This window comes from Pelodiscus sinensis, chromosome 14 (genome assembly GCF_052426305.1).
Source record: "Pelodiscus sinensis isolate ZL-2025 chromosome 14, ASM5242630v1, whole genome shotgun sequence".
Classification (NCBI taxonomy): domain Eukaryota; kingdom Metazoa; phylum Chordata; order Testudines; family Trionychidae; genus Pelodiscus; species Pelodiscus sinensis.
This window is the reverse complement of record NC_143065.1, coordinates 10,630,550-10,655,509: the sequence shown is the minus strand read 5'-3', so window position 1 is coordinate 10,655,509 and position 24,960 is coordinate 10,630,550. Positions and strand designations below refer to the sequence as shown.

General features: G+C 43.2%; 1 protein-coding gene across 4 annotated transcripts in view; it reads left to right on the top strand.

Annotated features, from left to right (window-relative positions):
* Positions 1-5,459: 5,459 nt before the first annotated feature.
* The window catches only part of ZNF592 (zinc finger protein 592), a 65,126-nt gene continuing 45,625 nt past the window's right edge, over positions 5,460-24,960 (top strand). Inside the window, exons 1-3 of one of the 4 annotated variants that reach the window (XM_075897463.2) lie at positions 5,535-5,591; positions 11,178-12,482; positions 17,121-19,465. In XM_075897463.2, coding sequence (XP_075753578.1) covers positions 17,129-19,465 — 2,337 coding nt within the window. In that variant the 5' untranslated portion in view covers positions 5,535-5,591; positions 11,178-12,482; positions 17,121-17,128. Of the gene's footprint in view, positions 5,592-5,805; positions 5,948-11,177; positions 12,483-14,944; positions 15,130-17,120; positions 19,466-24,960 lie in introns of those variants that run through there. The other 3 variants (XM_075897462.2, XM_006128023.5, XM_025187192.3) reach the window with 3 other exon arrangements.

Below are 24,960 nucleotides of genomic sequence, written 5' to 3'. Positions count from 1 at the left end.
CTCTTGCAGGGGTGGAAGATTTTTGTCACCAAAACTGGGTGTTTTTCCCGACAAAAGTCACATTGCAGAGTAAATGCCCTTGTTGTATGTGCCATTGTACATTTAAGTCCACTGACACTCAGAACTACCAACATTTAAGTGGTCTAAATCCAACATTTAAGTGCCACTGACACTCAGAACTACCATTCAGCTGCCATCAGTGCCTATGTTTTCATCAGTACAAATGTGCAAAGTCACTGAAGTTTTGACACTTCCTCATAGTTAACAAGCTTTTTGCAGCCCTCAAACTATCTTGTCGGTGGGGTCTGATCCCAAAGGCACTCAGACTATGCGTAATACATAAGGCAGACAGAAGGAAGTGGGTCAGGAATTTTCAGGGTGGGTAGGTGCGTGGAGGCTGAATTTCAAATCTCTGCTCTGCCTGATTGGAAGAGTGGACTTGAATCCAGGCTTCCTACAGCTGAGGGGCATGTCCCCAGGAGCACGCTATTGAGTATTCTGGGATTTCAATCACTCCTGGGAAGCTTTACACTCGTGTATATAATGAAAATGTTCATTGGGTCAGAGCAAGAGATTGACTACTGCTCAATGATTAAGGCACTCAACTGGGATAGAAGAAACTGATGTCCTCTGCACAGATGAACACTGCAGTGCAGGTAGTGCCTTGGTAGGTTTAGCCCTAAGTGACATACCCAAAGTCTCACAGATGGTTTGCGTTAGAAAAGGAACAGAATGTGGATCTCACCCTATGTAGTGCTGTTACCATTGGACAAGTCTTCCTTTCCAGGTACCCATGGTTCCTGAATATCAATTTCCACTTTGTTTGTCAAAATCCCAGTTTTAATGATTTTATCTTATGAAAAATATTATCACTGCTTTTTATTGGAAAATTCTACCCTCTCAACAGCAGTGTCACCTGCCTGCCCAGCAAAATCAAATAGCACTCTTTCCTCTATCACTTTGCCTATATGGTTTTGCATTATTAAGCATGGGAGGGCACAAGATTCATGCTAGTTGGTGCTCAGATTTTTGATGCCATGATTTCAGAGAAATGTCATAAGTTGCTGCAGGAAAGGGTGCATCCATAAGGCAAACTACAAAGAGAAATAAAGGATAGATGACTGTTTTGTTGTTGTAATTATTAGGTAGTCTTAAAAACCACTACATGCTAATAAGTCAGGGATGCTAGAAATATCCCAGTTTGCAGGTCATCTTTAAAGCACAAGCAAAAAGAGGGATGATTATAATGCAGATATCTGCACCTTGGGGCTGACATCTCATTGTGCACTCACAGTGTCTTCAAGAGTTCCCTCTAACCCACATACCCCTTGCCTGAACTGCCTCTCCAGGTAACTGGCCTTGTTATTGGTCGATTGTACCGCCTATTCCCTGACTGAGGCTGGCGTAAAGGTGTTTCCAGGAAGTTGTTTCCAGGAAGTTCTCTCGTGACTCACGGCTGGTCCCTCCAAGTAGCGCCATAACTAGGTATTTTTGCGCCTGGGACAAAATATTAATTATGCACCCCATCTCCTCCAAATTAAAAAATGTCTATAGTTTTACTAATTGTATTTATCTTTATTTCAAGAAAAATCAACAAAAATTAATTAGTATAGTAATATAACAAATATTTTCAATAATTTTAGGAACATATTTTACATAGATAAATAAAAATATCAATAAATAAAATGTGATTCTTAACCAATAATATAAATAAAGGAATATATAATAAATGACAGTAATTCTAATACTCATTATAAAGTTACTTTATGCACCTTCAGCATGGCAAACTCATTAATCGTATCATTGAAATCTATTATTTGGGATATCTCATGCTCGATGGAGAATCTGATAGTTCTCATACATTCTAATATTGGACAACAGAGGTTAAGTAATTTGTATAAGCTTTAGCTTACTGAAGTTTTGTTCATTACTAGCCGTTGTTACTGGCAAAGTGAGGAATATCCTAAGAGCAACTGATAAATTTGGATCTGACTCTACAAATGAGTAGTCACATAATAATAACTGTAGTATATTAAAAGGTGAGGCTGATTATATTGTTTGAAATTGAGAGTGCAATATGTTTGAAACTTTCAATTTCAATATAGAATTCGTTACTATTACAATCATTTTCATATTTCATTGCCAAATTAATGTTTTCAATTCAGACACATTCATTTCTTGTATAACTGATCCAGTTAAAAATGAAAATTATCAGCAATTTCATTTAATGCACTATACTTCCAATTTAAATGGGTATTCAGGGCATCAAATATTTGGTTTATCTCCATTATGTATGCTTGATTTGAGGTCAAATGAAAATTTTCATCATCTGACTCATCGGGATCTAATCTTTTGACTCATTTTTTTTATTGGTAACTCAAGTAAAACTTGTAATTTATTGGTCAGTTCAGGTGCTTCTGTTTCTAATGTTTTTAATAGTACAATTTCTGATTTCTTGAATTGTGTTTTTTAAACCAGCAATTAATTTAACAGCTTGACAAACAGTCATATCTTTCTTTTGAAGAGCTAAATTAATAAATTCTATGTGCTGGAGAATTTTATTTCCCCACACATAAATTACAAATAAATGTATAATCTATATATTTGACAAAAATCTCAGCTACAGAAATTTTTGGGGTCTAAAGAGTCTGGAAATTTTTTGCAGAGCACATTTTATTTTTGGTTGCTGATCGTGCATAGATCTTATAGACATAGCTTTGATAACCACTGAGTATCATAATATCTACAGAATTCATTAAAATCACCCATCTAGCAGTAGAGCTTAAAAAAGTACAAAAAAAATCTTTGGATTGTGCAAAAAATGTAATCATATCTGCAGCTACTTGGGCAGCATGACAAGAAGTTAAATTAAAGGAATGTGCTGAACATGTTATAAATTTATCTAATTTAAATATCTCTAGTACTCTGGCCTGTACCCCCTTATATCCGTGCCATTATTATATGCCTGACCACATGCATTTTTTTAAATCAAGTCCATCTTGTTCGATTTTATTCAAAATTTTAGTTGACAAACCAAATCTACAAAACTTTCTTCAATCCTAACCTTTTCTTCACACACATAAATATATCTCATAGCTTGTGGCATATTTTCTTCATGTGAACTATCAGGAATACAATCAAACATCAATGAATAATATTTTGATTTTTCTAATGATTTTTAAACAAACTTTATTTCTCAGTAAAGCAATTAATTCATTTTGAACTGCAGGGGCAAAATATCTTATGGAATTTTTTGTGTGTCTGTTTTTTCAACTGTGGGTTGTAGTTATTAATTAATTCCATTAAATTTAGGAAAAGGCCAGCTTGTGGGTGACCAATAGTCTCAGTTGTTCCTCTAAGTGCAATATTATTGCTAGAACAAAAAAGGATAACATCCAAAACTATTTTATCTCTCTTCAACTTTGATTTTCCAATTGTATGGCTCTTTCTAAAGCATCACCTATGTTTTAGGGATGTTACATATTGGTTAATTGAATAGTCGAATAACCTCATGAATTCTTATCGGTTAGTCGACTACTCTACAGTCCTCAGGAGGCAGGGCTAGCAGCCAGTGCACTCTGGCCTCACTCCCGAGGAGCCCCCTCCCACTCCACATTGATGACTCTGATACAGAGGCAGCAGCACGGGGTGCCAGGCGGGAGCTAATCTGCAAGGGGAGCCAGTTTAAAAACCAGCTTACCACACAGACTAGCTGCCCTGTAATGGTGCCTCTGATAAAGAGGTGGCAGCACGGGTGGTAGCAGCTCCAGTTGAAGGGGGCGGGGGGAAGGAGGGAAAGAGGGGGTGTTGGAGCTCTCAGACCTGGTGCAAGTCGTAACTGAGATGGACTGCCTGCCCGGCTTCTAATACAATTTAAACGTATTTACAGCAGAGGTAGGTACAAGCCAGGACTGAGCTGAGCTGCTGGCCAGCCTGATAAAAAATTTACGGGGAGGAGGGGGGGCAGGGGAAATGTGTGTAGTCTACAGAATTAACCTATAAGCTTTTGCATACTGATTGACTACACCAGTGTTTCCTACAACACTATTACATCCCTACTATGTTTCCACCAATTTAACAATTTTTTCTAATAATTTCCATTCTAAATAATTTTTCCTATCAGATGAATTTGTGCTCTTCCAATCTATATAAACTATGTTTCCAGTCTGTAAAACATTTTTTAGAATTAGCAATGTTTGACATCTGTTTCCAAATAATATACAAGAAAAGGAAAAGAGGGATTTCTGAGTTTTTTAATATATTAACTGTCCATCTTCAGACACTGAATTTTGAAAATCAGCATCTTTCCTTTGATCAGGACCATGCTCAACAAGCCAACATCTTATGTTATGTTGGGCCAGGATGTGGAATCACTGCAATTAAAATTTGGAGTAATATCAGGTTGATTTTTGTATCGTATTTTCCTGTTGATGATGCAAAGATTCTTGATCTCTATTGCTGTCCAAATTGTTTTTAAACAAGCTTTGGTTTCTTCTTCCACCTATATCTCAGGATCTTTATCTTCAGCTTCAAGTAATTGTATTTGCTGTTACATATTTTGATGTTCACCTTTTGTTGCTGACTAGTACTTGCATTATTAGTCAACCATTTTGTCCAATCTTGGTTTTTTTTTTATATATTTTCTTCATTTTCTTCTTCCTTTTCTCCTCTCTCCAGATGGACGCTTTCAGGTGCTCAGTCTGTGAGATATTTGAAATACACTTATTAGACATCATTAACAAAATAGAAATGGTTACATTTCAGAATGCGGATACGCCTATAAAACACAGTTTTTACTTAATACGTGTTTAATGTAGACACAAGTTACCAAAACTATTCGGACGTTGTTTGAACTGTTTTTTATTTTGGCAGTTCCGTGTGGCAGGTGAGTGAGGCCAGGTCCCTGGTGGGGGCACCCGCAGCCCGACCGGTGCCACGAGCGCGTAGGGCTCCGCCCCGCCAGCACCGAGCCGCTGCCTCCAGCGGGACCGTTCTGCGGCTTCCGCGCTCCCCGCCCGCCCGGGACCGTGGCCAGAAGGCGCCGGGCGGCGGCCGGGCTCGTGTCAACGGGCCCCGCGGGTGCCGCTCTGGCAGCGCCTCAGGCTCGCTCGCTGCCTCTGGCGCCGCCCCCGGGCCGAGCGGAAGGAGCAGGGCCCCCCCCGCTGACAACACGCGCACATGTACCTGAGCCGCTCGGCGGAGCTGGGGGGGGGCCTGCAAACCCGCCGGGCCTCGCCAGAGCGCGCGCCTCAGACGGCCGGAGCGCGCGCGGGGTGGAGGAGGGGCCGCGGGGTGAGGGCGGGCCGAGCCGTGCACGAGCGCCAGGCAGTTGCTGGGCTTGGGCGCCGCGCACGGGGGACAGGCACGAGGGGGCGGGGCGGTGTCTGGAGGCGGGGCCAAGGGGCGCGGGGTGCTCGGGCAGGGCGGGGCCCGGAGGCGCGGCAGGGAGCGGGGGCGGGGCCAAAGGGGCGGGGCGGTTTGCCCAGGCCCGGCTCGGCCCGGCCCCGCCCGCCCGTCGCCGCCATGTTGCGGCCGTTGCTGCCCGGCGCTGGGTGAGGCCTGTGCGGGCCCCGGAGGAGCTGCCTGCGCTGGTAAGTGCGGCTCGGCCAGGCCCAGCCCCGCTCAGACACAGCCCGCTGGCGGGACACACGGACCGCTCCCCTCCCCCCAGCCCGGGCAGCTCCCGGCCGCCCCTCAGCTGACTGACGGCTCCCCCCGCCCGCCCCCGGGGCCGCGCCGGCTCCCGCCCGCCCCCGGGCAGCGCCACAGCCCGCCTCGCCCGCCCCGGCCGCGCACCCCGCCCCAGGGAGTGGCTGTGGCGCTTCCCCGCCCCGGACACGGGGCACTGAGCAGCGGGCGTGGAGCCCCGGCTGGGTCCCGGGCTCGCCTGGCCTGTCGGGGGTGCGCTGGAGCTCAGCCCCTTTGCTTCCTTCGATCGTCCGTGAAGGTGGGTGAGTGGGAGGTTCCCGCTCCATGAGGGGAAACAGAGGCACAGAGCCGTGTAGCGACCTGCCGTTACCTCCGCTTTCCAGGGCAAGCCCCTGGCAGAGTAAGGCATGGAGACCCGTCCAGACCTAGAGCAGAGGTTCTCAAACTTTGGTGGTGTTGACGGGCCCCTTTCCAAATGTAATGTTAATCAGGGACTCCCAGGTGGGAGACTGATTGACAAAGGTCTCTGTGTGCTTCATAAAAACACCTACTGTTAGTAATGCGTTAAGAAACCAGGATCCGAGCCCTTACCGATTCAGTGAAATTGGTATACTTGCTTCTTACTGCAGAGGCTACCTAGTCTCGGCCCGATTTTGCGAATCCATGTGCAGTTCCTGAGAATCCCCTGTGGTCCCTGGACCCTGTTATGAGAACCGCTGGCCTATAACGCAACTGTTACTTAGCATGTATAGTGAATGACCAGGGCACATTGACACCAAGCAATGTAAATAGTTATACAGGGAGTTTGTTCTGGAACCTGCCTACTCTGTTCTTGCATTTAATGTATGTTAAAGCTTCGATGCCTAAATCCCCCCTTCCATGTTGTGGAAGCCTCCAATTTAATTATTTCCTGCCTAGCTAATTTTTCTGTCCCTGTAGCATTCTCAAACCTACTCCATCCTGACACTCCTTGGGAAAATGTCTCTTTCACCAAACTCAGCTTCATGTTCTTCTGTCAGTTGTACGCTCTGTGCTTACTAGGTCTAGGAGCCTTACCTCCAAGGTCTTTAAAAGTACTCTGCTGGAAAGACACTTTGCCTTCCCCCACTGCCTTGTGAAAAAAATTAAGTCTGGCTTTTGGGCTTGAGAACTCCCATACAGAGCTGGCATTAGTTGGTATTTTTCTATTTTCCCCAAACTTGCATAATTCTAAATATTTAGATTTTTAGGTCTGTAACCTACCTTGATATAACTCTGTTTTCATACTTTCTATGTGATGGCAATCTTGAACTTCCTCTTTCAATGAAATAAACAAGGCTAACAGACTTGAGCAGAATGTTACACATTTGCGACAGGTTGGATCACACAGGTCCCCTTGGAGCTGTCACCTAGTGTGCTGATCATACCACTGAGCCCGCTTTCCCACCCTCTGGGGCACTCCACCTTCCAGTTCTGCTGGTCTAGAAGCTAAGGCACAGAGTTGGGGAAACAGCAAAGGCACAGAGTTGGGGAAACGGCTCTCCTAACCCCCTCACAGCAACATGGATACTGAAGCAGTTTTGCTCTGGGAAGTCTCAGCTACAGGGATTTGTCAGCACTGAGAAGCAATTTTACTCTGTCTAAAAGTTAAGCAGAGAGAGCTCATAAAATGTGCTCTCTATCAGTGAACGAAAGAGATGCACAGTGGTTGCTCCACCCCAGGTAACTGTTATTTACACTGGGTTTGAGAATAAACAAGTGTTTTTATTAAGTATATAAAGTAAGATTTAAGTAATTGGAAGTGAAAACAGACATCAATATAAGTTACTAAGCAAAACAAACAAAATATGCCAGCTAGGCCTAATATTGTACAGCCAAGTCTACACTGGCAGTTTACAGTGCTGTAACTTTTTGGCTCAGGGGTCTGACACCCCTTCTCCCCCCAAAGTGCAGCAAGTTACAGCACTGTAAAGCATCAGTGTGAACCACGTTACAGTGATGGGAGCCGCACTGTTAGCTACTCCTCTATCCCAGCATTCCTGCTGTAGCCACACTTTTAGTTTAAAGCCCTCCCTCAACAGCACTTTAAACTGTTTAAATGTAGAGAGAGCCTAAGAAACTTGTTACATGCAAATTCTTCCCCTGTATTTCTAATTATCTTTTCTCCAGGCTAGGCAGCCTCCTAGCTTGGACCTGACCCACCCTGTGTTCAGTCTTGGATGTTTCTCACAGGCATCTTGGATAGTGGTGTTCTGGTGTCAGGCAACTGCCCCTATTGTTTGGTTTCCCACTTCTATGTCCTCTTTGCCCAAGGCGGAAATTCTTTGTGTTTAGTTCAAACTTTTCTCACCTTGAATGGAAAAGTACCAGATCCAAGATGAGGTCCAGCATTAGATGGCCTGGCTATATGTCCTGACAAGACCAACCACAGTGCAGGATTGCAGGAAAAACAAGACTATTCACAGGTTACTGGATTGAGTAGTGAGCCATTATGTTTCTGGAGAATCACTAAAGGCCCTCGTTAGCACATCTAGATTTATAAACAGATCCACGCTTCATATTTCTCACGTCACACACAAGACTGATACGTGCACAGCAATAAAATATACACATTCAGCAGATTGTAACTTTAAAAACATGTCAGATGATGCATTTTGCCTAAAGCATACTTGAGTTATGCATATTCATAAGGCATTTTCATAAAGGAGGGGGGAGGTCCATGACAATGTTGCTAGAAGTCTGCGGGACGTATTGCAGCTCTCAAAAGGTCCACAAAAATAATATTCTCAATGAAAAGTTAATAGTGCATAATTGGGGCATTGATAGTCCTCTAGCTCCTGTGGAATTAAAAGTTTCTTTAAGCTTAGATGTATCAAAGGACCTTGTGAGTTTACAATTCTACCTGCCCCACTGTATCTTCAACGCCCTAGAGAATTTAAGAGCTAGGGTACTTGTCTCCTTCCGTTCCCCTGTGCATTCTTTGGAATGTATATTTTTGCTTGTTTTTTGGCCAATGAAATATATGCAGAGTTGGTTATTGTGCAAACAATTATTTATCAGATGACCCGTTAACACTTTGCACATTTCAATTTCTTCCATTTTTTGTTTTTTAAGTTATTTAAAATGTCTATTCCCATAGTTTTTCACCCACTCAAGGGACAAGGACTCACCTTATGTAAGAACGATAAATGATGAATTTTCTATAATGCAGAGGGTATGATAGAAACTGTTTAACACACTGAAGTATAACTGGATTCTCTGTTCAGTATTTAGGAATACACAGAAATATTTAAGTTTACTTCTCTTTTAAAACGTTGGTTATTTTAAAATCTCTTGAACTGGAAATGTTCAGTTTTCTCCAGATTCTCAGATTCTGATTCTTCTTTACTCTGAGAGAACATAATTTTATGTCCATTTAAAATAAACTTCTGTGAAGAAATATTTCAATATGAGGCAAGGGACACTTACACTATGTCCTTACAGAGTATATAATTTAAGTTATTATGGACTTAAGACTCTCCTACAAACACACACTGAACTGTTTCCTATAAAGCTTTATTGGTGAGGAGTTGCAGTTCTTGCCCTATTCTACACCTGTAGGACCAAATTTTTAAAAGTATACTAGCATTTATTTGCCACTTCAGGGGCCTACAGGCATTTTCAAAAACTTAGTGGAATTTTCAAAAGCATTTTAAGGCACCTAAATACTTTTAAAAATCTGGCTCCTGGTCTGTAATCTTTGTCTGCATTGCTTATTAGTTAGGCCAGTCTGTGTGATGCTTCTGAGATGTTTGGATCTAAATACAGTGCTTTGAAACGTTCCATTTCTCAGGGCAAATGGTGGACTGCAACCTGCAGATTTAGTTAAAGCTAGGAAAACGAGAGATAGTAGGCAAGGAGATTGGATTGTGTATCATGCTGTTCATGAAATCTTTTGTTTCAAGTATTCTGTAACTCTTGGTACACTAAAATCTTTTAATTATAGAAAGTTTTATATGCCTAAAGTAATGTGGTAATTTGCTTTCTGAGCATAACACATGGGCATTACTCTATAAGGCAGGAACAGTCTTGACAGTAAAATTGTGTGCCAGAAACTGAAGGATGCCTAGTCTTTCCTTCCAGTTGGTACTGACTTTCCCTCCAAACGTAAGGGGAAGGTCCTACATGCATGTTTCTTGCCAGCAGCTGTACTCCTTGTTAGGGATGTTAGAGAGAGAGTAATTGAATAGTCGATAACTGCATGAATTCTTAGAAGTTACTCGACTATTCTATAGTTCCCCGGGGCAGGGCTGGCAGCCAATGTACAGTAATTACTTGTTTAACAAGTACCCGCTTAAAACGTTTTCGCAATAGCACAATGTTTTTTTAGGGAATGTTTTTTGAATAACACGACCGTCCCCGAAATAACACGAAAATAATCAAGTGGCGGACTACTTTGCACAGTGGTATAAGTTGGTGAAAACAGGGTAGTACAAATGAGCGGATGAATACATGTGGTCACAGCACTCTTCCACTCATTCACGTGTTTATCTTTGTGTTTTAAGAAACCGTGGCGACTTGTGTTGCTAGATATCTAATGTTGACACTGACAACCCAGTACCAACAAAAAATTGACTTGGCCACCACCACCTGAAACGCAACCCCCACCTTTTCCATTATTTTTAATGGGAAAATTGACCCTACATAGCACGTTTTCACTTAGCACGAACATTTTCAGAAACGCATCTATAGTGTTAAATGAGGAATTACTGTACTCCAGCCCCATTTCTGGGGAGCCCCCTGCTGCCCTGTGCTGCTGCTGTCTTACATAGGGAAAGCTCATGAGGACATTCGCCCTTTATTTATGAAGGAGAGCTGCACGATGGTTGCTCCCAGGTAAAAATTATTTACACTGGGGGTCTGATAGTAAACAAAAAGTGTTTTTATTAAGTTCAAACAGTAGGTTTTAAGTGGTTGCAAGTGAAAACAAATCAAAGTAAAGCTATTAAAATGAAAGTGCGTAGCTAGTTCCAATTCATTAAAAAACGTATTGCAAGCAGATTCTTACCTTAAAGAACTGTTCTTATTTCAGGCATAAACTTCAGGTCAGAGACAAACTCCTTTACCCTGACCTGGGTGTCCAGCCCTTTGTATCCTTTTCAGGGTTTTCCAGGCCAGCCAAAGACAAAGGGGCTGATAGCTTCCTAATGTTTAGACTTTTCCTCAGGGTGGGAACCTTTTGTTCTACATTCCGTCTTCCACGGAAAATACCAGGGTCAAAATGGAATCCAAGTACCAGGTGACATAGTCACATGCCTTACTAGTCCAATTGCCTTTGAACTTACAGGACAAATAAGGCTGCTTACAAGTCATTACATTGATCACCAAGTTGTTAAGGCCATCCAGCAGATTGTAACATTACAATTGATACGTTTCGTGAGTTATTGTGTTTAAAGCATCTTTGAGTTATGCAAAATTTTGGAAATTGGTTTATAAATATAAAATTGGGGGTGACAGGTGAAGCAGTTTTTTTTCTCCCTGCTCCCCTCATTAGATTTCTTTGTTTACAGGTGTCTTCATGCCTTCATGTGTCCTCCTGGGATCTGTGAAGTCAGCTGAAGACAAGCATTGTTTGCTTCCCATTCCTTCTATAGAATTTCCCCAACATGGGAAGTCATTGTTCCATTCCCTCCTTACCCCTTGTGGAAAAATTCCAAATTCAAGGTGGATTCCAGCACCAGGTGGCATGGTCTCTTGTCTTTGTACGACCAACCACAGTTTAGGCTTACAGAAAAACAAGATCATTTACAGATCGTCTTGAGCACCAGGCCATTAGGTTCCTTATGTACCACTAATGGCTTTCAGTAGAAAACCTAGATTAATCAACAGGTGCACACTACATAGTTGTAACTTGAAAGACAGGAATGATACATGCACACAGAGTATTCGCATTCAGGAGATTACAGTCTGTCTAGCGATAGGGCACAACCTCCATTTTGCATAAAGCATATTTGAGTTATGCATATTCATAGTCAAAAACAGTTCAATACAAATATGGAGATGCACCATCACACCCATCTCCTAAGTTCACTGCTAGAGAATTGTGCAGTGTTCAATGTGAAGGCAGTGTGCTTAAAATTTATTTGGCTTTGGTTATATTTCCATCCAGTGTCATTACATTCTGAGATGTCATTTATAGGTGTCTTGCCAAAGTTTTGGGTTCCTCTATATCAGCTTCCTGAAAACATTTCAGGGTGTAGCAGTGCCCCCAGAATGGAAATAGCAGCGCCTTTTAAAGTGTAGGTGTCTTGGCATTTAGCTATCGGTGCCAGAAGACAGGGTGCCTCACTTTCCCCTTCTACACAGCACAGTAGGTTGTTACACCCTTGCTGCTATCCCTAGCTTTAAGCCTGTTTACAGCTATTAGCTTAGAAGCTGCAAGTTCATGCAAGTCTCTTGTTCCTAACCCTAGCATATGTGAAAGCTTTCTCCAAAAATCATGCGTGTCACATTTTGAAGGGGTTTTATTGTCCGTATGAGTTCCTTAGTTTTGATTCATTGATGTTGTAAAAAAAGGCATAAGGTTGCCAGCAACTCTCTGACAGAATGGCATTTCCAAGTGTGGTTACCATACCATACCCTCTGTTTAAAACATTTGAGTGATTTGGTATTTATCACCCCTTTCAACCCATCATATACTCGTGTGTATTTAGCTACAGGTTTTTCTTTTTCTTCAGTAAAAGTTTCCATTGCACGTACTTGTCTGAGGCTTCAGGGAAGAAAGTTTCCAGTGGAGATGCACCTCCCCCCAAGGCTAACTTCCTGCAAAGAATTTACCCTGACCCCAGAAGAGTCTCCATAATCCTCATGTTTAGGTATTTTCTGCTCTCTCCCTCAGATGGTCTGTTAGCATTTTTACAGACACTCTCAGCCTCAATGGGACTTTCTGTTTCAAAGAGCTGGTGTTACTTTTGCCAGATGTTGGTCTAACAGATGTTAAAGCTATCTTTTGGATCAGTGGGGTTCTCATTATTTCCCCATACTCTGTTCTCAAGAGGTCAATCGTCCTTCTGGGAGCTCAAACCCACAACTCCCCCTTGAAACCTGAATGACAGGTGGGCAGCCTGAGATTACAGATGCAGACCCAACCCACTCCTCCAAGGCCTGCCTGCAAAAGGTGGGGACAAACTCCTGCACTCTCTCCTCCGGCCATCTGTCCCCTGTTCAGCTCTAGGCACACAGCTCCCAGCCATGACAGACCTTTCCCTGATTAGTCTTGTATGCTTTTCCCCATTAGAACTGAGTTGATCTTCAATTACAAAGCCATTGGGTTCCTCAGCCCCTGCAGTGGTTTCTCACATCCTCCCACTCCCCTTCAGAAGGTGTACAGTCAGTCCCCAAGTTATGAGGATCCGACTTAAGTCGGATCCGTACTTACGAACGGTGCTTTTCTCGCCCCGGCGGACGTGGGCGGTGGGACCGCCCAGACGCGCCATGGTCCCGCCGCCTGTGTCCTCCGGGGCGAGAAAAGCGTCTCCGCGTCTCCCTGGTCTGCTGGGGGGGGCTGGAGGGGGCGCAGCTAGTGCGCCTCCCTTCCCCCCCCCCCCCCCAGCAGACCAGGTTTTTCTTGCGTACGCCTGTGGTAGAGCAGCTGGGGCGCTGCCGGATTGGTCCCGCAGCACCGCTCCTCGGCGCTACTGGACCAACCCGGCAGCATCCCAGCTGCTCTGCCCCAGGCATCCCCAAGTCAGCTGCTGCTGAAACTGACCAGCGGCTGACTACAGGAAGCTGGAGGCAGAGTTGCTCTGCCCCGGGCTTCCTGGAATCAGCCGCTGATCAGTTTCAGCAGCAGCTGACTTGGGGACACCTGGGGTAGAGCAGCTGGGGTGCTGCCGGGTTGGTCCCCGCAGCGCCGAGGTGCGGTGCTGCGGGGACCTACCTGGCAGCGCCCCAGCTGCTCTGTTCCAGGCGTCCAGATTCAGCCGCTGTTGAAACTGATCAGCGGCTGATTCCAGGAAGCCTGGGGCAGAGAAACACTGCCTCAGGCTTCCTGTAGTCAGCCGCTGGTCAGTTTCAGCAGCGGCTGAATCTGGACGCCAGTTCCGACTTACGTACAAATTCAACTGAAGAACAAACCTACAGTCCCTATCTTGTATGTAACCTGGGGACTGTCTGTACCTTCATGGCACATGTCTTCGTGCATCCCAGGGCTGGACTTACCCCTGCTTTTCTACCCTTTTGGGGTATTTGACAGCCTCCCTGTCCCTGCTACTAGGCAAAATCTCTCCCTGGGTTTCCTCTATCCTTTCCTCTCTTTTTAAATTGGTTGCCTCTTCCGGAGAGGAATTAGAGATACTGCTATTTTCTTAACAGCTTTGCCCTCCCTCATTTGAATTTCAGCACAAGATACCTTTTGCTGCTAATAACCATTGGGATGGATTCAGCCACCTAAAAAAAGGTTATTTCCCCAAATAAATGATGTAATATTCTGTGACTCATCTCAGCTTGTTTCTGCCCTGTCTGAACCTGTACCTTAGCCAAAGGTGCAAAGATGTTCTGGTCGCTGGCCACTTCTAATTCTGCCATTTTCCCAATGAGACTATCTTCTTCAGTAAGTCCCTTCCCCCACTACAGAATTTCTGCACGGTATCCCTCCACCCTTGGTCTTCTCTGCCTTTAATTTTGACAGCATGAAGATGCTCAGTACTTAACTGTCATAAACCCTGTGTGGGAAGTGATCCCTGTGTTCTGGGAAGCAGCATTTCCATGAGTTACCTGCTGCTTGTTCCCACTCAGCTTTGGGCATTTGTCCTTCAGGTGCTCAGTGGAGTTACAGTGATAGCACCTTCTGAGCTCCTCAATGTAGGAGACTTGGGACGAGTAACGGGATTGAACTACATCTATCCTCCTCCTTCCCAGGGGTAAAACAGGGTCCTTGCCTCCACCAAACTTAACCCCTTTGCCTGTGATTTACCCCTTCCATGTGCTTATGAGTGCTCAGACTGATCCGCATAGCAAGAGATTCTGCTGATTCCATCGTTTTATCCCACTATTTTAACATTATCGTTAGCCGTGTTCAGGAACTGTTCCTGAAAAACCAAATCACACATCCCATTAACACATTGTTCACTCCGCTTCTGTATAATATCCCTACCTCCTCCCACTCTGTGTATCTTGTCTATTTAATTTGTAAACTTTTCGGGGTGGGACTGTTAGATACTCAGTGTGAGGACCAACTCTTGATTGATCCTGAGGCACCACAATAATGTGAATAATGTTTAATTTAGTTTTGTCTAAGTACAGATGGAGTGGGGGGCGAAGAAAGAAAAAAGACCAGTATGTTCCATTGTTATGTAACAAAGCACGAGTCCAGAATCCTCAATTAACCATTTAAATGTGTACACTTTCACATCCTTTGCACACGTGTCATGCATACAGTTTCTACTAGGGATGGTAACTATAAATGCCGTATGGGGGAGAGGGAGAAGAAGCTGCTAGACCCAGCTCAGAAACAAGCACAAGGTTGTTCACCTAAGTTGTTTCTTGTACAGCATTCTGGAAGGGAATATATTTTAAATGTGAGTTTCAGCTATTAAACTGTGGAGAGGTGGCTTCTATAAGAAAGTGTTTGTCATGAGTAATGAAAAACGGAAAGAACCCTGTTTAATTTACCCTCCCCTTGGCAAAAGAATCGACTAACCTTCACAGTTACATGCAGAGCCCCTTTCCCATGAGGTGGGGGGGAAGCAGGCTGGAGCTGGTGTTTGTGGGGAAGCTGGCTTTTAAGCAAGCTCCCCAGGCACACCAGCTCCCGTGGAGCCACCCCTCCCCCTGGCATGTAAATTTTCAGCAATTATATATTTACCCCCCAAAAAGTATTTTAAAATCCCTAGTTTCTTCATATAGTATATACAAATTCTGAATTCATAAGCTTGCCATTTTAAAATTTGAGGTGGCTGAAAAAACATGAGTTGTCTTAAATTTCAAAAGGGTCTCACTTGAAGCTGTAATAACTTCAATGTTTCATGAATGTATGTACATCTAAAGGAAAGCATATATAGTCTTTTCTAACAGTGATCACACATCTCTTGTGTGTTAGAGAAGGTGTATAATGAAAACTCAGTTATAACCTTCATTGTGAATCTGCAGTCAATCTCTGTTTAATACTTACCTTCCTTTGCAGAAAGTTAGAACCTGAAATGGTTAGAAACTTTTGGTTTGGATTACGACTTTTAGGCATGAGCTTTCATTTTGTACTCAGGCAAAACTCCTCAATGTCATGAGCCAATTAAGGAATACAGGATGGGCCCTTTCTTAAACTAATCCCCAGCTGAGTGCTCAAGGTGCTGTACAACATACTAAAATATTTAGTAAAGACTTCTATTATTTAGGTTGCTTTGGCAGAAACCAGGGATCTCGTTTTTCAGTGCTGTTTCTCTTGGGCTGGACTGTTGCTTCTGTGGCTTTTCTCCAGAAGCCTGACTGGCAGAACTCAATACTTCAGGTCTGGCTATACTGTAACCTTTCCAGGAAATAATAGCTAGTGTTTGCAGACCGTCTTTGAGGTTTTATGTCCTGGCCCTTGAGGGTGACTCTGATTAATTGAAGATGTTCTCCGTGAGCCATGGCCTCTGATTTTTAGTTTTATAATGCAGTTTTTTATTCCACCCTGTATTTATGGAAGCAGGAGATAGGGGGCACTTTTCCCCACTAGCTCCAGGAGGAGCAGCAGCTGTTGCTGCTATCCCACTGGTTCCCTGTTGGGTTGCATGAGAGGGAGGAGAATAGCATCAGTTGCTTAATTACCTGCTTCCCTCTCAGGCTATGGGAGCCCTAGAGAAAGCAGGGTTGGGATTTAACTGACTCTCCCTGAGTGTAGAAAGGAAAGAATGGTGTCCCCTTTCCTACTCAGGCTCCCCCCCGGGGGAGGGGGGAGAGAGAGAGAGATATGCGCGCTAAGAGAAGCTGAGAATAAGTATCCACTTACCGTTCCTTGAATCTCTGACTTAGCCCTGGTTGAGACAGCTGCCCCGGTGTTCTAAGTCGCACCAGCTGCCAGTAGTCACAAGGATCTGTGCACCAACTGGGTAGCCAGAGCACAAGACACTGCAGCAACTCCCCTCCCAGTCTGGTACGCCTGTGCTAGGGGAGTGTAGGAGACAGCCAGATGCCCACTGGGGGTCCCTCTATGTTGGGAATCCACAGCAGGGTACCTGTGGGAGCAGAGGATCTGCCCCAGAGTCTTGATTTAAAAGGTCAAGGAGCCACAAAGTAACACATTAGGCTGTGGGCCAAAAAGGCTGAATGGCCCTGAGTTAATCCATCTCCAAATGAACAGTAAAATCCCACCTGTTTAAACCAAGTTTAAGTTCTAACATGTTGAAAGTTCCCATCCTAGCTTCCCAGAATGGCTAGAGTCCTCACTTTTTTCTTCATTAGAATAAATCTAAATAGGAGTTTAATAGACTTTTCCAGAGGTGACCTTTGATCGTGTGTTTTGCTTTTAATTGCAGCTTTCATCATGGGGGACATGAAAACCCCGGACTTCGATGATCTTTTGGCTGCTTTTGACATCCCAGACCCAACTAGCCTTGATGCCAAGGAGACCATACAGTCAACTGGTGAAGAAAATGAAAATAACTTAAAGCCATCAGGAATGTGTATAGATGAAAACGTGTCCTTGTCCCACTCGGTGCCAGCTTCTGATACCCCTGTTGTGAGTGTTATTGTGAAGAACACAAGTCGTCAGGAATCCTTTGAAACAGAGAAGGAAGGGAACCACCTTGGAGCTGGTCTGTTACACAATGGGTTCCGTGGGTCTGATCTGCCCTCAGAGGCTCACAACTTGGTGCACAATTATGGGAAATTTGATTCTGCTTTTATTAATGGTGATAGTTCAAAAAACTATTCTGAAAAACTGGACCAATCGAAGTCAGAACCTTTACCTACATTCAGTCAGTTCAGCCCTATCTCCAGCCCTGAACCAGAGGATGCTTTCAAAGAGAACAGTATTGGCAATAAACCAAAACTTGCCCAAACTCCATATTTCCCACCAACTCCAATGTATATTCCAAATTCAACCGCAGTTCTAGATTCACTTAAGAAGTTACCAGAGCCAGAATTAAGTATGTTTGATCAGTATAGTAAAAAAGAACGAAAGATGGAGATTCATAGCCAGCAAGAAAGCAGGCTGGAATTGAGCAGAAGGGAACAAGACAGAGTAGCAGAGAAGTTTGTAGAATCCCGCAAAGATCTGGTGGATACCAGCAACTTCCTTGGGGAAGGTGTGGCATTTGGAAGTTTCCACAACAATAACTTTAAAGAAAGCAGAGGGTCTATGGCTGAAGTGAACTTTTCTTCATCAGTCCCACCTCGCCAGCGTCTAAAGCCAGCTCACTCAAAATTATCATCTTGTGTTGCCGCATTAGTAGCGCTTCAGGCCAAAAAAGTTGCGTGTATTCCAAAAGAAGATCAAACAAGTCTCACGAAAGAATCTTCTGGCCATTTTAAAGATGGCATGAAAGGAAGTCCCAAAATGCCTAAGTCACCAAAGAGCCCAAGAAGCCCCTTAGAGGTGGTAAAAAAGGCCAACAAGCAGCCTGAGAGTCCTCGGAGTGTATGCAGTGATAGTAGTGGAAAAGGCTCTCCCTCCATGGCTGCTGGCTCTCCACCAGCTATTCCCAAAGTTAGAATAAAAACTATTAAGATGTCTTCTGGTGAAATTAAAAGAACTGTTACTAGAATCTTGCCAGAAGTTGAAGAGTTGGGCAAATCCCCTGAGGAGTCATCTGCAGAAGGTTCAGCCATGGAAGAATTTATTAAGGCCTTCCCTTCACCTGATACTAGTGCAGTTACGGAAAATGAGGCAAGTACAGGGACCACCAAAAATGCAGCTGCCACAGCTATTCAGGTGTCAAATGTTGCGAGCCCATGTATAGATGATATGAAGACAGATACTACTGAAAACAGCACGCCCAATGTGTCTTTGTCTCCACTGCCAAACTGTGGCAGTGATGCCATAAAAATAGGCAATATAGGTCAGCAGCTCAACAAGAGGCAGCAGCAGGGCACTGTGACGCAGCCTTCTAACCCCACAACCTCCACCCTACTTCCCAAGGCCGTACATCTGGCAAATCTCAACTTAGTTCCACACAGTGTTGCTGCTTCTGTCACAGCAAAATCCTCTGTGCAAAAGCGAAGTCAGCCTCCGCTAACTCAAATGTCAGTGCCACTGGTGCATCAAGTAAAGAAAGCTGCTCCTGTAATTGTGGAGGCATTTAACAAACTACTAAATAGTAACAATCTTGTGCCAGTGTATTCTCCAAACCTCAGCCCACCTCCTGACACCAGTATTCAGTTACCTGCATCTGGGTATTGCTGCCTGGAATGTGGAGATTCATTTGCCTTAGAAAAAAGCCTAACTCAACACTATAGCAGGCGAAGTGTCCACATTGAAGTCATGTGTACTCAGTGTTCAACTCTGCTGCTGTTCTTTAACCGGTGTAGTTTGCTTAGACATGCAAGAGAGCACAAGAGCAAAGGACTGATTATGCAATGTTCTCAGCTGTTAATGAAACCAATTTCCTTAGATGAAATGCTCTCACCTTCTCCTACAAACTCTTCAGTGTCTTTGGCTCCTCAGACTTCGCATTTTCCATCTTCTTTATGTAAACCCAGTGCTGCATCAGGGAGTGGGACAGGAATCTCTACCGTCGCTTACCCAGCCATGCCTCTGTATGCAGACCCATTGAGACTAATCCGCCAGGGACTAAAGTGTCTTGAATGTAACAAGCAGGCCCAGGATTATGTTGCTCTTGCAGCACACTACCAGAGAACCTCAGAAGATAATGAGGGACTGGTAAGTAATTCTTTAAAACCTTAACTCCTTTAAACCCAATAGAAGTGTAAATACTTTTAGAAAATGAACAAAGTTGGAAGTGAATTTCTGTATTTGGCTCTGTATATCACGATATCTTTTATCATAAATTTAGCGATGGTGATGGAAAGTACAATAGAAAGCAGCTGCCAGTGAGGTTTTGGGCTGTGTGAGCAGAAGCACTGTCTCGTGATGCTGCGAAGGTGGCTCTGGGGAGATTGCACCTAAGTTTGTCCTTCAGTTCTGAGCACATGGATACTAGATCTGACTAGTTACCGTGTGCTTTGCGGGATATGAGAGTAAACTACAGGATGAATTACACAGATTAATTAGCATCATAGAAATGTAGGGCTGGAAGGGGCCTTGAGAGGTCATTTAGTTCAGTCCCCTCACTGTGGCAGGATCAAGTAAACCAGGTCATCCCTTACTGATGTTAGCCCAGCTGGTTTTTATAAAATCTCCAGTGATGGAGATTCTACAATCTCACTTGGTAACCTGTTCCAATGTTTAGCTATCCTTACAGTTAGACAGTTTTTCCTCACATCTAAACTAAATCTTGATTGCTGCAAATGAAGTCATTACTATTTGTCCTGCATTCTGTGACCATGGAGAACAGTTGATTACCTTCCTCTTTATAATAGCACTTAACATATTTGAATATTGTTGTCAAGTCCTCCCTTCGGTTTTATAGTCTTATGACTAAGGGCGCTCCGTTTTTTGTCTTATAGGTCAGGTTTTTAAACCTTTCATCATTGTTTTGCTCTCCTCTGGACTCTCTCTGGTTCATCCACATCTTCCTTCAAGTATGGCACCCAGTGGATGTTGTATTCCAGCTGAGGTCTCACCAGTACCAAGTGGTGCAATTACCGTCTGTGCCTGAAATACAGCAAACCTGTTAATACACCCCAAAATGTTAGCCTTTTCACAACTGCATTACATTGTTGACTCATTCAATTAGTGATCTGTTACACCGCTCCAGAGCCTTCTCAGTGTTACTACTGCATAGCCAGTTTTGTAGTTGTGCATTTGATTTGTCCTTCCTAAGTGAAGTACTTCTCACTTGTCTATATTGAATTTCATCTTCTTGATTCCAGAACTCTTTTCCAGATTGTGAAGATCATTTTGAATTCTTTTAAATTCAGAACCTAGTAGGAGAGTCATGTGATTGTATTTAATTTCTGGTTTTTGTACAGTTTTGAGGTGCGTATTCTTTGTGCAGCACTTTGAACTCTGGGACCTTGGTAACATTCAGCCCAGCAAGGCATAAATAGAAGAGGAGAGACTGAGGGTATGTCCACACACTGCATATTAAAACCTGTAGCTAGTCTGGGGGCTCCAGCTAAGGGGCTGTTTAATTGTGCTGTAGACATTCAGGCTGGAGCCTGGGCCCAAGGACCCTGCCAGATTAGATAGTCCCAGAGCTTGGACTACATCTTGAGCCTGAACATTTACTCTAGAATTAAACAACCCTTAGCTTGAGCCCTGTGAGTCTGTCAGCTGGCAAAGGCCATCAGCTGGTGTCTAATTGCAGTGTAGCTATATCCTAAGAGGCCAAGTGCATTATCTGCAATAGCATCAGTCTGACAGCTGTGGGAAAAGGAAGTGGCTTAGCACTTCATGCAGTCTGCTCCTTAGCAAGGGACTCAAATAGTTTCCTATGTAACTGAAGAAGCTGCTGGCCTGCTGCTTTTTTCCTGGGGTTCTTTCTTCCTTCTGAGTGATCGCTGGCCTCCAACTCTAAATGAATGGCACCTTTCAGAGCCTGAGAATCTATTCAGTTCTTCCTCTCTGGCCCTCCCCATAGGTACGGAGGAAAGTGGGACAGTCCCTTCTTGAGCAGCAAGACTATGCCATCTGATTCTTTGAGAGCAAGGATGATCATACATCGATCATACATTCGTCCCCAGATGAATGCCCTATCCACTAGGCCACTCCAGAACCCATCCCACCTCCCTACCTCAGGACATCCCTTATTCTATCTTCCTAATACCAGAGCCAGCTCCATCCCTGGGAAATCTGGTGTTGGCCCCCCAGTGGCTGCCCAGAGGGGGAATAGGAGGAGGAATCCTTCCTCTCTGTCTCTTTGGAAGAAGGCATAGCCTTCCATATATTTTTAGCTGCCAAAATTATTTAAGTTGTATACACTGGCAGATCTCAGATATAGTTCCCTCAATTAGATCCATAAACAAAAACTACAAGCTGACATGAGGTGCTGGGAGTATTGCTGACCATTGTGGACATGGACACATTGGACAGTCTGGAATACACAGCTTCAAATCTCTCATTCGACTATTCCACTTTGAAATATTTTAAATTAAAAAAATATTGGGAACACTGAGATGGATTTTCAGACTTGCAATGGCCTTAATTTTTTTAATACCTCCAAAACATGCAGGGAATGGGTTACTTGATCCAGAGGTCTAATCTAAGACAAAAATACATAGGTTTTTGTGGCCAGAAAGGACCCTTAAAATTGTTTTGTTTGACCTGCATAGTACAGGCCAAAGAACCTCACCTGGTAAACTCTGCCTCAAGCCCATAACTTGGATTTGAGCGAGAAGATATATTCTAGAAACATATCAAGTTTTCATTTAAAAGCTTCAGATGAGGAAAAATCTACTACGTTCATAGTTAAATTGTTCCACTGATAACTTATCCTGATTTAAAAAATTGTGCATTATTTCTAGTCTGAATTTCTCTAACTTCAACTAATCCAATGGTTGGAAAAGAGCCATCTACTATCAGAAATCTCTTCTCCATGTAAGTACTCAGGGACCATGATCAGGTCACTTCTCTTGGGTAAGTTTTACTCAGATTGAGCTTTTTAAGCCTTTTGGTACAAGTTATAGTATCTAAACTTCAGATAATTCTTAGAGCACTTTTCTGAATCCTTTATCATTGTTCAGTATCCTTTTGGATGCGTGGACACACTAACTGGACAAAGTATTCCAGTAATAGTCTCACTTATGTCACATGAAGAAATAATTCCTCCTCCCTTCTTGATGTTTCCTTGTTTACACATCCAAGGATCATGTTTGCCCTCTTAGCTATAGCATTGCAATGGGTAGGAGCTCATGTTCAGTTGGTTATCTCCTGTTATCCCCGAGTCCACTTCAGTGTCACTGCATTCCAGTGTATGGTCCTCCATCTTGTATGACTTACAATCTTTGGTCCTAGATGTATGATCTTGCTTTTGGTTGTGTTTAAAAAAATGTTGTTTGAATGATTTACAGGTGATTCACTTCCAGGTTATGTAACTGAACAGGCCCCATCTTTATTTACCACTTCACCAGTTTGGGTTCTCTGCAGGTTTTACCAGCATGATGTTACATGTTCTTCCAGATCATTGATATTAAATACCTCTGGTACGAGAACAGATCCCTGTGGAACACTGTTAGAAACTCATTCATGTAGCATGAGTCCCTCTATACAATTACTTTGTATGAGAGCTGTCTGTTAACTAGTTCTTAACCATTTAACATTGATTTTAATATAGTGCTAGTTTTAGATAAAAATGTCGCTCAAATGCCGAAATCTTAAGTAGTCAGCCTTTATGAACCAATCCTTGTGTACTCATAAACTATAAAAGATTGTATGACAAGATCTTTTTACTGGGAAACCATTGTACTTGGCAATAATTATACCACTATTCTTTACTGGTTGCAATCCATAGAACCCTTTCCATTATTTTATCCAAGAATGACCTCAAATTAATCAGCATATGTTTTGCAGATCATACCATTTTACTCTTTTTAAATACTGGGACAGTGTTAGCTTTTTCCAGTCCTTTGGAGAGTCTCCAATATTCTAGACCATTAACATAATGATTCAGAGAGCTGTTCAACCAATTCTTCTAATGCTCCTGGATGCAAATGATTGAGTCCTGCAGATTTTAACATGCATGACAAACAGCACCTATTAAAACTAAGCACTATAGTTATTATTGATGGAATAGGAAGTATTTCATTGTCTGCATGTATGAACATCATTCTGCTGCTATCCAAATGCAGAACAGAAATATTAACTTCTGCTTATTCTGTATCATGATGTGACCGTTTTACTTACCATCCTTATCTAGTGCTGGACCTATATCATTATGATTTTGTTTGTTCCTGATATATTTCAAGAATTCCTTCCTTCCATTGTTCTTAACCCTCCTGGTCTTTGACTTTTTTCCGTTGCTACTTTAGCTTCCCTATCCATTGTCACCAGTGAGGAAATGTAAATTTGTATCCTTTGCTGTCAGCTTCCGTATTTTATCTTTTCTTCCTTCACCTCCTCTCTAAATCACCATTTGTGATTGAAGAGTTAATTCTAATAAAGCATGTTTAAATTACGAGTGTTCTGTGTCACCTTAAAGACTTAACAAAAATACATATAGTATCATGAGCTTCCGTGGGCAAAACCCATTTCTTCAGACAAGAACATCTATGGTTTTGCCCACAAAAGCATATGGTACTGTACATATTTCTGTTAGTTTCTAAGGTGCCACAGGACTACTCGTTTTTAAAGTTACAGACTAACTCGGTGACCCCTCTGAGACTTTTTAGCATGTTTAAATTCACATTTCTGAGAGAGAACTTTCTGGTTTTGTAGAATTGCTGAAGCTGGCTAATGGCTGTTATCTGCAGCTAGCTCTAAGAATGTCTACTATACCAGTACTATATTTAAATAGCTACACTGGTGTAGCTATGCCAGCATAACCTTGTATTGTAGACACAACTTTTATTGACGGGGAGGGTTTTTTTTCATTAGCATGAGAACATCACCTCTCAAACGAGGTTAGGTACATTGACGGAAGCATTCTTCTGTTAACATTGGCTTTGTTTTCACTACAGACTTTGCTGATGCAAGTTACGTTGGCACAAAGTTGCTGCATTTAATGTATTGCTTGTGTGTGCAGATTTGGATCCTTGCGTTAGTACTGCATATACTCAATGAGCACTTTTGTCAGTGCATAGAATGGTGCACCCATGTGTAGGTATCCCAGTGTGAGTTCGCTACTGTCTTTTGCACGGCGTTATGGGAAATTTTGGTAATCCTGGGTAGGGCAGAAACAAGTGGTGCAGGGGGTCAGCTGCCCAGTGTGCCACTTTCTCCATTCCATAATGTCATTCAAGGCTTATAATTTTTGTGCCTTTTAAAAAAATTCTGTAAATCTGCTCTGCCCTCCCTATTATCTGAGACAAGCATGGAAGCTGCTGCGAATATTGCAAGTAGAGGATGCTTGATCCTCTGCTAGTTGCAGTCACAGGAAGAAGTGCATCAGTGGGGACATGATGGAGTCTCACGGAGTACAGATTCCTGTGGCACATAATGAAAACCAATTCAAGGTGGCTGGTGAGGTGGAGTGCTGCTATTGGGGCCAAGAAAAGATTGACTGGTGGGATTGCATTATAATACACTGACACCTCAGACTTACGAACACCTTGGGAATGGGGATTCTTCTTACTCTGAAATGTTCATAACTCTGAATA